Here is a 16,030-nt window from a genome sequence, read left to right on the forward strand (position 1 = left end):
TACCAGCCAAGATAAAGCCACACGGCTGAAGGCTGGTATTCTCAGCATGGGGAGCGCCACGTTATGGGGAGCCCCCCAGCCTAACAATATCAGCCAGCAGCCGCCCAGAATTGCCGCATCCATTACATGTGACAGTCCCGGGACTTTACCCGGCTCATCCCTAATTGCCCTGGTGCAGTTTCAATTGGGGTAATAAGGGGTTAATGGCAGCAGCCCATAGCTGCCACTAAGTCCTAGGTTAATCATGGCAGGCGTCTCCCCGAGATACCTTCCATAATTAAATTGTAAGTGAAAGTAAATAAACACATACACCTGAAAAAAAATCATTTATTTGGAATAAAAGACAAAAAAACACCCTCTTTCACCACTTTATTAAAATCCCCAAATACCCCTCCAGGTCCGGCGTAATCCAGAGGTCCCGCGACGCATCCAGCTCTGCTACATGAAGCTGACAGGAGCGGCAGTAGAACACCGCCGCTCCTGTGAGCTCCACACAGCAACTGAAGTGAATCGTGCTGTCAGCGGGGACGTCACTGAGGTAGTGTGTGTGTGTGTGTGTGTGATGTCGGGACGGGTGTGGGCAGTCATGATCGGGACGCCACACACAGACAGAGCTGCGGTATGACTAAGTCGGGTGCAGTTCACCCGAGTTCATTTTCATCGTGCGACTGTCTGTCGGCTGTCAGCCAGCATGTAGCAGAGCTGAACTGCTGGGGGAACGCACTGTCAAAAAATGCATCCAAAACGCATGGAAAAAGCATCCAAAATGCATGTGTTGTGGATGCATTTTATTTTCTAAACGCAGTGTCCAGTCTGCCAGAGGGTGCGTTCTTTTCCGCACTGCAGAGAACGCAACGTGCACACATAGCCTAAGTCTCTTTAATACAACACTTTTTTTTTTTTTTTCCGTCTTCTTAAAATTTGACAATGTATCAGTTGTGTAAAAAAAAACAAAAAAAAAAAAAACTTATCAATCTAAAATTATTTAGGCCATACATTTAAAAAAAAAAAATACAGTTGAATAAAAATGTTATTTCCAAAATAGCTGGGGTCTTAGGCTATGTGCCCACGGGAAATTAAACCTGCGGATTTATCTGCGGAAAATCTGCATATTTTCTGGATTTTCCAGATAAATCTGCAGGTTTCAGCATGTACACACTCCCCATGTTATCCTATGGGACATGGGGAGTGTCTGTGTCCATGCTGCGGTATGTGCGGCTGCGGAACATGCTGCGGATGTCCCGCAGCTGCACGTAATTGCATGTCAATTATGTCTGTGGAAATCCTGGCCCTCCACTATGGAGATAGAGGCTGGGACTTCCGCAGGTAAGGTGGACGAATGTCCGCAGGTTTACCGCAGATATTTCGTTGTACTACCAAAGCTAAAAATTGCTGCGGATTCCGACGAGCAGCTGCGGGAAACCTGCGGATATATCCACAGGTACAAAGTCCCGTGGGCACATAGCCTTATGGTTGCTGCTCAATGAATGGCCGTAAAACTAGGTATCTACTGATGTAATTTTACATTGGCATTACACATGTGACCTCCTAAGAAATGTCCTCATAGAAGATTTTCTATTGCAAAAACTCCTGTATTACTCACGTGTTCTGTTGCCGACTTTTTCCCTTCTACATTGTAAGAGGGAACATTTGAGAATCTGAGAAATCTGCATCAAAATATACAAATCTACAAGATTCTTGTAATTCCTCTTGGAAAAAGTCTGCGGCCTGTGGATGAGATTCTTCAAACCTCATGACATTGCCTACTTGTGTAATCTATAGGTTTTCCCTGTGCAGATTCACAGCAGCTCTTCTACATAGATTTACTCTCAAAACCTTTACATAAAATCCACAGGATTGCCTGGAATGTCTATTAGGTGGTGGCTCCCGAGGTCACTGTATTGGATGCAGCGGTGGCCTCTCGGGAGCCGGCAGCACGTGTGCCTGCTTTTGATATAGCCTATGGTAATATGGAAAATGCCATAGTTTCATATGTTTAAGGTTGATGGTAGACTTGGGTGGTTCACTACTCACCATTAGTGGCCACATCGGTGTAAAACTCAGGCTTTTGTCAAATACCTTTTGTAGTACATTCTGCCTGAGCCCAGTTGACTTGAAATCATCGAAGAGGACCCAGTCTTCCTGAGTGACTGAACTGTGGGTGACGTTTCACTGCTCGTCACCGCCCAGCATCAGTTATGCTTGCGGTGCTCTACAGCGAAGGAGAGAGCACATGCGACATACTGGGCTGTGATGATGGGTTGTGTGACGAGCGGTGACACTCTGACCACCGCTCAGTCACTTGGGGAGAATTGGGCCGGCCATGGTGATGTCAGGTTAACTGGCAGTTGACGTGACATCACCGGATCTGAGGTCACGGAGCCCGGAGGGGTTACATGATGGGGATGAGTGGACCGCGATAGTGCCACTCAGACAGAATGTACTATACAATATATTTGACAAAAGCCTTCACTATTAACATAACAGCGTTGTGGTCACTAATGGTGAGTAGTGAGCCACCCCTTTTTAAGTGCATCAAGTTCAACCTATGACCTAACACAACAAGTTCCAGATGAAGGCAAAAAACCTCATGGGACAGATACTAAGTGCCACATTAGGAGAAAAAGATTCCTTCCCAACTCCGCATACGGCAATCGTAATAGTTCCCTGGATCAGCGCCCCATCACAGAATCTAGTGCACAAACCCGTAATTTTATGTTTCAAGAAATGCACACAGGCCTCTTAAATTTTAATAGTGAATCAACCATTACATTATGTGGCAGAGAAACGTGACGGACGAAATTTAGCTTTTTTTTTTTTGTCGTTCTCCACCCCCCCCCACCTCCCTTTTAAACAGCGGCAAGAGTTTTTAGTCCAGCAACCGTTCTGCAAACCAGGAAAGGAGCGCTTTCTCCTGCGCAAGTGGATCCATTTTACACACAAGGTGATGCTTTAACATCTGATGACCATCTGGATGATTCTTGGGTCACAGTATTCGGGTAAGTGATATGTTTGTATAATATGTATATATAATACACCCGCCTCACTAGCTGATGAAGGGGTGTTCACAAGTTAATCACTTGCAATTGTCTTATACTATATGCACGCAACGTTTCTTAAGATGTAGTCAGAGCCGCTTAAGAGCCGGCGGCCTTTTCCTAAAGTCGCTTTGACGGTTTTGCCGTTATTTTTGTCGTCTTTCTGCTCCTGTCATTTTTATTTTTACATTTTTTTTTTTTTTGAGGCTTCCAAAAAACCTGATAGTGTTATTACTCTTAACCGCTTTATGATTTCCAAACTTTGACTTGGTTAAAATAACATGAGACTGGACGCGGTGCATTACATGAGTTTTTTGCAGGTCGGTTCCAGGCAGAATGTGCTTGAAAGATGACGTGTGCACATACTCTTAAATGTTTGCAATGTTTCATGGAAAACTGAAATGAGGAAGAAATGGTATTATGTAACTTAGGCCAGGGTCACACTTGCGAGTTTCGCATCGTGTCACTCTGTACGGCCTGCCGTTTGCCAGACAGGAGCGGGTCTGCTGCATAGAAATGCATGCGGCAGGCCGTACCAAATAACGACGCGATGCGAGACCCGCACGACTCACTCGCAAGTGTTACTCTGGCCCTAAATTCAATCTTTTCACCTTCCTGACCCGTCTGTGGTGTATGTTGGTCTCTGTTTAGTTTCTGTGGTCTTCACATCAATGTTGCGATCTTATAAAACAAGTGACCACTAAAGTTAATAATGGGCTTCAGTGGTCACTTATGCATTTGTAGCATGTTGATTGCTGCATGTAGTAAGCACACACCAGTAAGGGCAAGTGGAGCCACAGGGAATAAAATGGACAAGTATACTTACCTATTTTATTTTAAAATAGTTGTTTTCTTAAACCCCTTTGACGTGGATCGGTCTCCAGATTTCATACCAACTATGTACATAGTCAATAGGATAGGAAACCTGATGAGACTGATGTACATACTTTGATCCCTAAAGTTTGTCTAGTTTTGAGCACTATATAATGTAAAGTCGTGTAACCTTTTAACCTACTTTGTTTAAATTAATCACCCGTTTCACAATTGCAGTCAATGGTTGACTACATTGTTGTGCACATCGAGGGTCGAAAACCTGAATAAACCTAGTCCAGGCCTCTGTTTTAGTGGGGTTTTTTTTCTGCATTATAAAGTGTTTTTGGTCTAGTGGTGGACTCTGTATTTCTGCAGATATCAAGTAGTGTTTTTTTTTTCGTTTTTTTTTCCCCTGATGGTGGATATTTACCCCCTAAGTTTTACATGCATGTGTAAAGTACTACTTTGTCCGTTATACTGTGACCGAAAGTTTTTCCACTTAATATTGAAACTAATGCATCTTCCATCTGTCTTTAGGTTTCCTCAAGCCTCCGCCTCCTACATTTTACTGCAGTTTGCGCAATATGGGAACATAGTAAAACATGTGGTAAGGAGGGTTTTTTCACAATAGAACAGCCGTTCAGTACAGATCTGCTCACCTTAGTAAAAACAACCTCTACTCCAAATATTATGTATTGCAAATTGTGCACAGTACCAACATTCCAAGCTGTACTATTGAAAAAAGTTTTGGCAAAAAATTGAAATTTTTCGAGCTACCCCGCCACGTCACGGCAAATCTCTTGGGGCAATCCTACACTAAAATATTTCAATAGTACAGCTTTGAATGTTGGTACTGTGCATACTTTGCAATACGTAATATTTTGAGTATAGGTTGTTTTTATGTTGTTTTTCATTGTTTGTTTATATACAGTGCCTACAAGTAGTATTCAACCCCCTGCAGATTTAGCAGGTTTGATAAGATGCAAGTAAGTTAGAGCCTGCAAACTTCAAACAAGAGCAGGATTTATTAACAGATGCATAAATCTTACAAACCAAGTTATGTTGCTCAGTTAAATTTTAATAAATTTTCAACATAAAAGTGTGGGTCAATTATTATTTAACCCCTAGGTTTAATATTTTGTGGAATAACCCTTGTTTGCAATTACAGCTAATAATCGTCTTTTATAAGACCTGATCAGGCCGGCACAGGTCTCTGGAGTTATCTTGGCCCACTCCTCCATGCAGATCTTCTCCAAGTTATCTAGGTTCTTTGGGTGTCTCATGTGGACTTTAATCTTGAGCTCCTTCCACAAGTTTTCAATTGGGTTAAGGTCAGGAGACTGACTAGGCCACTGCAACACCTTGATTTTTTCCCTCTTGAACCAGGCCTTGGTTTTCTTGGCTGTGTGCTTTGGGTCGTTGTCTTGTTGGAAGATGAAATGACGACCCATCTTAAGATCCTTGATGGAGGAGCGGAGGTTCTTGGCCAAAATCTCCAGGTAGGCCGTGCTATCCATCTTCCCATGGATGCGGACCAGATGGCCAGGCCCCTTGGCTGAGAAACAGCCCCACACCATGATGCTGCGGGGCTGAGAAACTGCCCCACAGCATGATGCTGCCACCACCATGCTTGACTGTAACGATGGTATTCTTGGGGTCGTATGCAGTGCCATCCAGTCTCCAAACGTCAACGTGTGTGGTTGGCACCAAAGATCTCGATCTTGGTCTCATCAGACCAGAGAACCTTGAACTAGTCTGTCTCAGAGTCCTCCAAGTGATCATGAGCAAACTGTAGACGAGCCTTGACATGACGCTTTGAAAGTAAAGGTACCTTACAGGCTCGTCTGGAACAGACCATTGCGGTGGAGTACGTTACTTATGGTATTGACTGAAACCAATGTCCCCACTGCCATGAGATCTTCCCGGAGCTCCTTCCTTGTTGTCCTTGGGTTAGCCTTGACTCTTCAGACAAGCCTGGCCTTGACACGGGTGAAAACTTTCAAAGGCTGTCCAGGCTGTGGAAGGCTAACAGTAGTTCCATAAGCCTTCCACTTCCGGATGATGCTCCCCAACAGTGGAGACAGGTAGGCCCAACTCCTTGGAAAGGGTTTTGTACCCCTTGCCAGCCTTGTGACCCTCCACGATCTTGTCTCTGATGGCCTTGGAATGTTCCTTTGTATTTCCCATGTTGACCAAGTATGAGTGCTGTTCACAAGTTTGGGGAGGGTCTTAATTAGTCAGAAAAGGCTGGAAAAAGATAATCCAAACATGTGAAGCTCATTGTTCTTTGTGCCTGAAATACTTCTTAATACTTTAGGGGAACCAAACAGAATTCTGGTGGTTTGAGGGGTTGAATAATAAATGACCCTCTGAATAAACTTTTCACAATTTAAAAAAAAAAAAAAAAAAAAAAGAAATAACATTCTTTTTTGCTGCAGTGCATTTCACACTTCCAGGCTGATCTACAGTCCAAATGTCACAATGCCAATTTAATTCCGAATGTGCAAACCTGCTAAATCTGCAGGGGGTTGAATACTACTTGTAGGCACTGTAGGTTTTTAGTTGGTCCCAATCTTGCAGTGCACCTCATTTTTATTTTTCAATCTGTCCTGATTTTTGGCGGTTGGTGGCTGTTCACCCATTGCCATCCAGCCCTGTCCACTGGCTATTTATTGCAAGCAGCATGTGCTTGGGCCTGTCCCGCCCACAACCATGATCAATCATGGAGACGGGACTGAAAAGCACCAGGTACGTGCTGTGCAGTCCTATTTTTGCATATGTGAGGCTACATGGCACACTTTAAATAAAAATATTTTCTTTGTCACTCCATTGGGAGACCCAGACAATTGGGTGTATAGCTTCTGCCTCCGGAGGCCACACAAAGTATTACACTGAAAAGTGTAACCCCTCCCCTCTGCCTATACACCCTCCCGTGGATCACGGGCTCCTCAGTTTTATGCTTTGTGTGGAAGGAGGCACACATCCACTCATGCATTCCCATTTTAGTCAGCAGCAGCTGCTGATTTTATCGGTTGGAAGAAAAGAGGGCCCCCACAGGGCCCCCGGCATGCTCCCTTCTCACCCCACTACGTCGGCGGTGCTGTTAAGGTTGAGGTACCCATTGCGGGTACAGAGGCTGGAGCCACATGCCGTTTCTTCGGCGCTCCATTGGGAGACCCAGACGATTGGGTGTATAGCTACTGCCTCCGGAGGCCACACAAAGTATTACACTAAAAAGTGTAAGGCCCCTCCCCTTCTGCATATACACCCCCCGTGGGATCACGGGCTCCTCAGTTTTATGCTTTGTGCGAAGGAGGTCAGACATCCACGCATAGCTCCACTGTTTAGTCAGCAGCAGCTGCTGACTATGTCGGATGGAAGAAAAGAGGGCCCATACTAGGGCCCCCAGCATGCTCCCTTCTCACCCCACTTTTGTCGGCGGTGTTTGTTAAGGTTGAGGTACCCATTGCGGGTACGGAGGGTGGAGCCCACATGCTGCTTTCCTTCCCCATCCCCCTGAGGGCTCTGGGTGAAGTGGGATCTTACCGGCCTCCAGGCTCTGAGGCCGAGCTCCATCCACAGACCCGGAGATCCTGCTGGAATGGAGCTGAGTATCGTCAGGGACAAGGCCCTGCAACGTTAAGGTACTCTGTGTCCCCGTACAGACCACGCACACACACACACCAGCATGCTGGGTGTGTTAGTGCGCCGGGGACAACAGCGCTGCGCGCTGGGGCTATACTCACTGCAGCTTAGCTGAGTGAGTTAATGTGTGGGAAACTGCCGCGCCGGCCGCTGCTAGAAGCTGCGGCGCGGATGAGACTTGTGGTGCGCCGGGGACTTCCGCGCTGACCGTGCTTTTACGACGGCAGCGCTTATAAATCGAGTCCCCGGCTTTTGCGGCCTAGTTGCGTTTCCTTCCCGCCCCCGGGCCTGCCAGTCAGGGAAGGGGCTGGACGCTGTACAGTGGTTAGCACCGAGGGCTGGAGTCTTATTTACATACTCCAGCCCCCTCACTGGGCACAGTGGGACGCCAGTTTCCCGCTCGTTGTCTGGGGCACGCCCACGGCCCGCCGCTCTTCACAGGACGCCGGCAGCCATTCCTGCATGCAGTCTAAGCTGGAGAACGGACACAGGCTCTGGGAGACCCGGTCAAGGGATTCTGGCGACTACACACCCGCTTAAGCGGGCGGTAAGCAGCACCTTGGTGCTGACCCCACTAGTGCCACAGTGTTTTGTGTACTTTATGCTTGTACCTATATTTGCACTGTACGGTCGCTTCTTGGCTAGATACCCCTGGATTGCTCTGAGGAGACAACAGCATGTCGTCCGCAGAAAAGCAAGGGTGCCAAGGCACAGGCTTTCTATGCTGTCTGTACCGCATGTGAGGCTGTTTTACCGGCAGGTTCCACTAACCCCCATTGGGTAGAGTCTCTGCTAGTGGTGGCCCAGAGAGAGCCACCTGTGAAACTGTCCAGAGGACAGAGTTTGCAGTTTTTTGCGGATAAAATGTCTGGGACTATGACCAAGATTCTAGAAACTTGCAGTCCAGGCCGGTGACTCAGACAATGGGCACTGTTGAACAATGCCCCCCGGTCTCCCTCAGTTGGAACTAATACGTGCTCCAAGGGGGTCCCATACATCCCAGGCTGAAGGCTCTGCACGGACGACAGTCCCAGTCAGCCTAAGCGAGCTCGCTGGGAGAGACCCTCGACTTCACACACTAGTCAGGGTCTCAGCGAGAGGATTCTCTGTATGATGAGGCGGAGGTAGCTGATCAGGATTCTGATCCTGAGACCGCTTTCAATCTGGATGCTCCTAATAGTGACGCCATGGTGAACGATCTCATAGCGTCCATCAATAGACTGGTGGATATTTCTCCCTCAGCCCCTCCAGTGGAGGAGTCAGCTTCGCAGCAGGAGAAATTCCATTTCAGGTATCCCAAGCGTAAATTCAGTACTTTTTTGGGCCACTCTGACTTCAGAGAAGCAGTCCAGAAACACCACGCTTATCCAGACAAGCGTTTCTCCACACGTCTTAAGGATACACGTTATCCCTTTCCCCCTGACGTGGTCAAGCGCTGGACCCAGTGTCCAAAGGTGGATTCCCCAATCTCCAGGCTTGCGGCTAGATCCATAGTTGCAGTGGAAGATAGGACTTCACTTAAAGATGCCATTGTCAGACAGATGGACCTCTGGTTGAAATCTGTCTATGAAGCTATCGGCGTGTCGTTTGCTCCGGCATTCGCAGCCGTATGGGCGCTCCAAGCTATTTCAGCTGGTCTTGCGCAGGTGGACACTGGCACACGTATATCTGTGCTGCAGGTGGCATCCTTAACCTCGCATATGTTTGCATTGCGACTTACGCTATTAATGCTGTCCTGGACTCTACGAGCCGTACGTCAGTGGCGTCCGCCAACTCCGTTGTTTTTACGCAGAGCCTTGTGGTTAAGGGAATGGAAGGCAGATTCTGCTTCCAAAAAGTGTTTAACCAGTTTGCCATTATCTGGTGTCAGACTGTTTGGTGAGCGATTGGATGAAATCATTAAACAGTCCAAGGGTAAGGATTCTTCCTTACACCAGCCCAGATCAAACAAAACCCAACAGAGGAAAGGACAGTCGAAGTTTCGATCCTTTCCAGGCTCGGGCAGGTCCCAGTTTTCCTCGTCCATAAGGACTCAAAAGGCTCAGAGGGGCTCAGATTCCTGGCGGGCTCAATCACGCCCAAAGAAGGCAGCCGGAGGAACCGCTACCAAGGCGGTTTCCTCATGACTTTCAGCCCTCTCTCTCCGCATCCGCGGTCGGTGGCAGACTCTCCCGCTTTGGCGACATTTAGCTGCCACAGGTCAAAAACCGGTGGGTGAGAGACATTTTGTCTCACGTGTACAGGATAGAGTTCTGTTCTCGTCCTCCGGCTCGATTCTTCAGAACTTCCCCACCTCCCGACCGAGCCGATGCTCTTCTGCAGGCAGAAGGAGTGGTAATCCCTGTTCCTCTGCAGGAACAAGGTCACGGTTTTTACTCCAATCTGGTTGTGGTGCCAAAAAAGGACGGCTCTTTCCGTTCCGTTCTGGACCTATAACTGCTCAACACATGAAAACCAGGCGGTTCCGGATGGAATCCCTCCGCTCCGTCATTGCCTCAATGTCTCAAGGAGATTTCCTAGCATCAATAGACATCAGGATGCTTATCTCCACGTGCCGATTGCTCCAGAGCACCAGTGTTTGCTACGATTCGTTATAGAAGACGAGCATCTTCAGTTCGTAGCCCTGCCCTTCGGTCTGGCGACAGCCCCACGGGTTTTCACCAAGGTCATGGCAGCAGTGGTAGCAGTCCTGCACTCTCAGGGTCACTCTGTGATCCCTTACTTGGACGATCTACTTGTCAAGGCACCCTCTCAAGAGGCATGCCAACACAGCCTGAACGTTGCGCTGGAGACTCTCCAGAGTTTCGGGTGCATCATCAACTTTTCAAAGTTAATTCTGACCCCGACCCAATCGCTGAGATATCTTGGCATGGAGTTTCATACTCTCTTAGCGATAGTGAAGCTTCCGCTGGACAAACAGCGTTCACTACAGACGGGGGTGCAGTCTCTCCTTCAAGGCCAGTCACACCCCTTAAGACGCCTCATGCACTTCTTAGCGAAGATGGTAGCAGCAATGGAGGCAGTCCCTTTCGCGCAGTTTCATCTGCGTCCACTGCAATGGGACTTCTCCGCCAATGGGATGGGAAGTCGACGTCCCTAGACAGGAACGTCTCCCTTTCTCAGACGGTCAAGGACTCTCTTCAGTGGTGACTTCTTCCCACCTCATTGTCAAAAGGAAAGTCCTTCCTACCCCCATCCTGGGCGGTGGTCACGACAGACGCGAGTCTGTCAGGGTGGGGAGCAGTCTTTCTCCACCACAGGCGTGGACTCAGCAAGAGTCCACCCTTCAGATCAATGTTCTGGAAATCTGGGCAGTGTATCTTGCCCTGCAACCCTTCCAGCAGTGGCTGGAAGGCAAACAGATCCGAATTCAGTCGGACAACTCCACAGCGGTGGCATACATCAACCACCAAGGCGGAACACGCAGTCGGCAAGCCTCCCAGGCAGTCCGGCGGATTCGGATGTGGGTGGAAGACAGAGCATCCACCATATCCGCAGTTCACATCCCGGGCGTAGATAACTGGGAAGCAGACTTCTTCAGTCGCCAGGGTATGGACGCAGGGGAATGGTCTCTGCACCCGGACGTGTTTCAGGAAATCTGTAGCCGCTGGGGGATGCCGGACGTCGACCTAATGGCGTCTCGGCACAACAACAAGGTCCCGATTTTCATGGCGCGGTCTCACGATCAAAGAGCTCTGGCGGCAGGCGCCTTAGTTCAGGATGGGTCGCAGTTCCAGCTACCCTATGTGTTTCCCCCTCTGGCACTGTTGCCCAGAGTGCTACGCAAGATCAGCTCCGATTGCCGCCGCGCCATCCTCGTCGCCCCAGACTGGCCGAGGAGGTCGTGGTACCCGGATCTGTGGCATCTCACGGTCGGCCAACCGTGGGCACTACCAGACCGGCCAGACTTACTGTCCCAAGGGCCGTTTTTTCTGTCTGAATTTTACGGCCCTGAACCTGACTGTGTGGCCATTTGAGTCCTGGATCCTAGCGTCTTCAGGATTATCTCAAGACGTCATTGCCACCATGAGACGGGCTAGGAAGCCGACGTCTGCCAAGATCTACCACAGGACGTGGAAGATATTCTTATCTTAGTGCTCTGCTCAGGGAGTGTCTCCCTGGCCATTTGCATTGCCTACTTTTCTTTCCTTCCTGCTCTGGTTTGGAAAAAGGTTTGTCGCTCGGCTCCCTTAAAGGACAAGTCCCAGCGCTGTCTGTATTCTTTCAGAAGCGCCTAGCACGACTTCCTCAGGTACGCACGTTCCTGCAGGGGGTTTGTCACATTGTCCCTCCGTACAAGAGGCCGTTAGACCCATGGGATCTGAACAGGGTACTAATTGCTCTCCAGAAGCCGTCCTTCGAGCCTCTGAGGGATGTTTCACTTTCTCGACTTTCACAGAAAGTGGCCTTTCTGGTAGCGGTCACATCTCTTCGGAGAGTGTCCGAACTAGCAGCGCGGTCAGCCAAAGCTCCCTTCCTGGTGGTTCACCAAGACAAGGTAGTGCTGCGCCTGATTCCGGAGTTCTCCCTAAGGTGGTATCCCCCTTTCTTCTCAATCCTTTTGTCCTCATCCAGTTCATCGATATGAAATGGATTTGCATTTGTTGGATCTGGTGAGAGCACTCAGAATCTACATTTCCCACACGGCGCCCCTGCGCCGCTCGGATGCGCTCTTTGTACTTGACTCTGGTCAGCGTAAAGGGTCGCAGGCTTCCAAATCCACCCTGGCTCGATGGATCAAGGAACCAATTCTTGAAGCCTACCGTTCTGCTGGGCTTCCGGTTCCATCAGGGCTGAAGGCCCATTCTACCAGAGCCGTGGGTGCGTCCTGGGCATTACGGCACCAGGCTACGGCTCAGCAGGTGTGCCAGGCAGCTACCTGGTCGAGTCTGCACACTTTCCCAAGCATTATCAGGTGCATACCTACGCTTAGGCGGATGCCAGCCTAGGTAGACGAGTCCTGCAGGCGGCGGTTGCCTCCATGTAGGGAAGGGCTGTTTTACGGCCCTAACTTGAGGTATTAATTTACCCACCCAGGGACTGCTTTTGGACGTCCCAATCGTCTGGGTCTCCCAATGGAGCGCCGAAGAAGGGAATTTTGTTACTTACCGTAAATTCCTTTTCTTCTAGCTCCAATTGGGAGACCCAGCACCCGCCCTGTTTCCTTCGGGATTTTTGTTTTTTTCGGGTACACATGTTGTTCATGTTGAATGGTTTCAGTTCTCCGATGTTCCTTCGGATTGAATTTGTTTAACCAGTTATTGGCTTTCCTCCTTCTTGCTTTTGCACTAAAACTGAGGAGCCCGTGATCCCACGGGGGGTGTATATGCAGAAGGGGAGGGGCCTTACACTTTTTAGTGTAATACTTTGTGTGGCCTCCGGAGGCAGTAGCTATACACCCAATCGTCTGGGTCTCCCAATTGGAGCTAGAAGAAAAGGAATTTACGGTAAGTAACAAAATTCCCTTCTTTCCTTCACCATCCCTTAGAGGCTCTGGGAGAAGTGGGATCCTGACCGGTCATCCATTTACTGGGACCGGGCTCCCTCCGCAGCCCCTGTGGGAATCTGCCGGACAGGAGTCTATGTATCCTCAGGGACAGGGCCCTGCATCTAAAGGTACTCGGTGTCCCCATGGGGACTGTGCATGGTGCGCTTGTTTCACAGACGCTGCACCAGCTGCTGGTTTGTGAAGACCGGGACTTCCGCGCCGACGGAGCCTGTTTGTCGGCCGCGGTATTAAATTTAGTCCCCGGCTTCATTGCGGCCTAGTACCATAACTCCCGCCCCCGGGCCTGCCAGTCAGGGGTAAGGGCGGGACGGTCGACCTGACGTCGGCAGTGAGGGCTGGAGCATACTTTGTTTCCTCCCCCCCCTCACTGATCACTGTGGAGCCCCAGATTCCCGCACTTTACTAGTCGCCGCCCACGGCTCCCTCCTCCCCTGAGAGCTCCAGCAGCCATTTTTACAACATTCTGCCGGTGGAGGATTTTCAGGAACGAGCTCTGTCAGCTCTGGGAGACCTAAGGCAGGGAATCTGGTGGACACACACTCCGCTTTGGGCGGTCGGTAAGCCACACCTAATATATTTTCTCTGTTCGGCCGGATTGTTTACTTTTGGCTATATACCCTCAGTGATCACTCTCCTAGGAGACAACAGCATGTCGTCCACAAGGAGCAAGGGCGCTAAGGCAAAGGGTTTTTTTTGCAACCTGTACCTCTTGTGGGGCTATGTTACCTGCGGGTTCCACCTACCCTCACTGTGAGCAATGCTCGACCCCTGTTGCACTTGCTCAACCGGAGCCTCGGTCACTAGTGGGCCCCTCGGCTCAGGCAGACCCTCCTGCTTCCACTGTCCAGGCGGCAGGGACAGAGTTGGCAGTTTTTGCTGAAAGACTCTCTGAGTCGCTGTCACAATCCATGGCTCAGTCTATGGACAAATGGTCTGCCAAGCTACTAGAAGCCTTGCAGTCCAGACCGGTCCTTGCACAGGCCCCGGGCACTGTTGGATCATCGCCTCCAGGCCCCTCTCGGTCTGCGCCGCAGCGTGCTCCCGGGGTGGCCCCTAGGTCTCACATGGAGGATTCCTGCACGGACCACAGTCTCAGACCGGCTAAGCGGGCTCGCTGGGAATCTTCCCCGACTTCCTCACGCTGCTCTGGGTCTCAGCTTGAGGACTCTATGGAGGACGAGGCGGACGTCGCAGCTAAGGGCTCTGACCCTGACGTTGCCCTCAATCTTGATACACCTGAGGGGGACGCCTTAGTAAATGATCTTATATCGTCCATCAACCAGGTGTTAGATCTACCTCCCCGCCTCCACCTATAGAGGAGTCGGCTTCGCAGCAGGAGAAACACCAGTTTAGGTTTCCCAAACGTACACGGAGTGAGTTTTTCGATCACTCTAACTTCAGAGATGCTGTCCAGAAGCACAGAGCATTTCCGGACAAGCGCTTTACTAAGCGCCTTACTGACACACGTTACCCCTTCCCCTCTGACGTAGTTAAGGGATGGGCTCAATGTCCCAAGTTGGATCCTCCAGTCTCTAGACTGGCGGCTAGATCTGTAGTATCAGTTGCATATGGCTCATCGCTCAAGGATGCCACTGACAGGCAGATAGAGCTCCTGGTGAAATCCATCTATGAAGCCACAGGCGCGTCCTTTGCCCCGGCCTTTGCAGCCGTGTGGGCACTCCAAGCTATCTCAGCTTGTCTGTCTGAGATTAATGCGATCACACGTACCTCTGCTCCGCAAGTTGCGTCTTTGACTTCTCAGGCGTCGGCTTTTTCGTCCTACGCCATGAACGCTGTCCTGGACTCTGCTAGCCGTACGGCGGTGGCATCCGCTAATTCGGTGGCAGTCCGCAGGGCCATGTGGCTACGCGAATGGAAGGCAGACTCTGCTTCCAAGAAGTTCTTAACCGGTTTGCCGTTTTCTGGCGACCGATTGTTCGGCGAACGATTGGATGAAATTATTAAGGAATCCAAGGGAAAGGACTCGTCCTTACCCCAGTCCAAACCGAAGAGACCTCAGCAACGGAAAATACAACCGAGGTTTCGGTCCTTTCGGCCCTCAGCCAAGTCCCAATCCTCTTCGTCCGACAGGCCTGAGAAAGGCCAGAGGAACTCCTATGCGTGGCGGTCTAAGTCACGCCCCCAAAAAACCGCCGGAGGCACTGCCTCCAAGGCGGCCTCCTCATGACTTTCGGCCTCCCCGAACCGCATCCTCGGTCGGTGGCAGGCTCTTCCGCTTTTGCGACGCCTGGTGGCCACATGTCCAAGACCGATGGGTGAGAGACATTCTGTCTCACGGTTACAGGATAGAGTTCAGCTCTCGTCCTCCGACTCGTTTCTTCAGAACATCTCCGCCCCCCTCTCGGGCCGGCGCACTTTTTCAGGCTGTGGGCGTTCTGAAGACAGAAGGAGTGGTGATTCCCGTTCCTCCTCAGGAACATGGTCACGGCTTCTACTCCAACTTGTTCGTGGTGCCAAAGAAGTACGGATCATTCCGTCCCGTTCTGGACCTCAAACTGCTCAACAGGCAGGTGAGCACCAGAAGGTTTCGGATGGAATCTCTCCGCTCGGTCATCGCTTCGATGTCACAAGGACACTTCCTAGCATCAATCGACATCAAGGATGCTTATCTCCATGTGCCGATCGCACCCGAACATCAACGCTTCCTGCGTTTCGCCATCGGGGACGAACACCTTCAGTTCGTGGCACTGCCTTTCGGCCTGGCGACAGCCCCACGGGTCTTCACCAAGGTCATGGCATCCGTTGTGGCGGTCCTACACTTTCAGGGCCACTCGGTGATCCCTTACCTAGACGATCTCCTAGTCAGGGCACCCTCCCAGGTGGCGTGTCAACACAGCCTGACCGTCGCTCTGGCGACTCTCCAGCAGTTTGGGTGGCTCATCAACTTCCCAAAGTCCAAGTTGACACCGACCCAATCACTGACTTACCTCGGGATGGAGTTTCATACTCACTCAGCGGTAGTCAAGCTACCGCGGGACAAACAGCTTTCGCTGCAGACAGGGGT

General features: G+C 50.2%; 1 protein-coding gene across 1 annotated transcript in view; it reads left to right on the top strand.

The window, feature by feature from the left end:
- The window catches only part of NUP35 (nucleoporin 35), a 68,401-nt gene that overhangs the window by 35,052 nt on the left and 17,319 nt on the right, over nt 1-16,030 (top strand). Inside the window, exons 5-6 of the mRNA XM_075317422.1 lie at nt 2,858-2,999; nt 4,389-4,458. Of these exons, the coding sequence (XP_075173537.1) occupies nt 2,858-2,999; nt 4,389-4,458 (212 nt within the window). The remainder of the gene's footprint in view (nt 1-2,857; nt 3,000-4,388; nt 4,459-16,030) is intronic.

The sequence above is a fragment of the Anomaloglossus baeobatrachus genome, chromosome 7 (assembly GCF_048569485.1).
Source record: "Anomaloglossus baeobatrachus isolate aAnoBae1 chromosome 7, aAnoBae1.hap1, whole genome shotgun sequence".
Lineage (NCBI taxonomy): Eukaryota > Metazoa > Chordata > Amphibia > Anura > Aromobatidae > Anomaloglossus > Anomaloglossus baeobatrachus.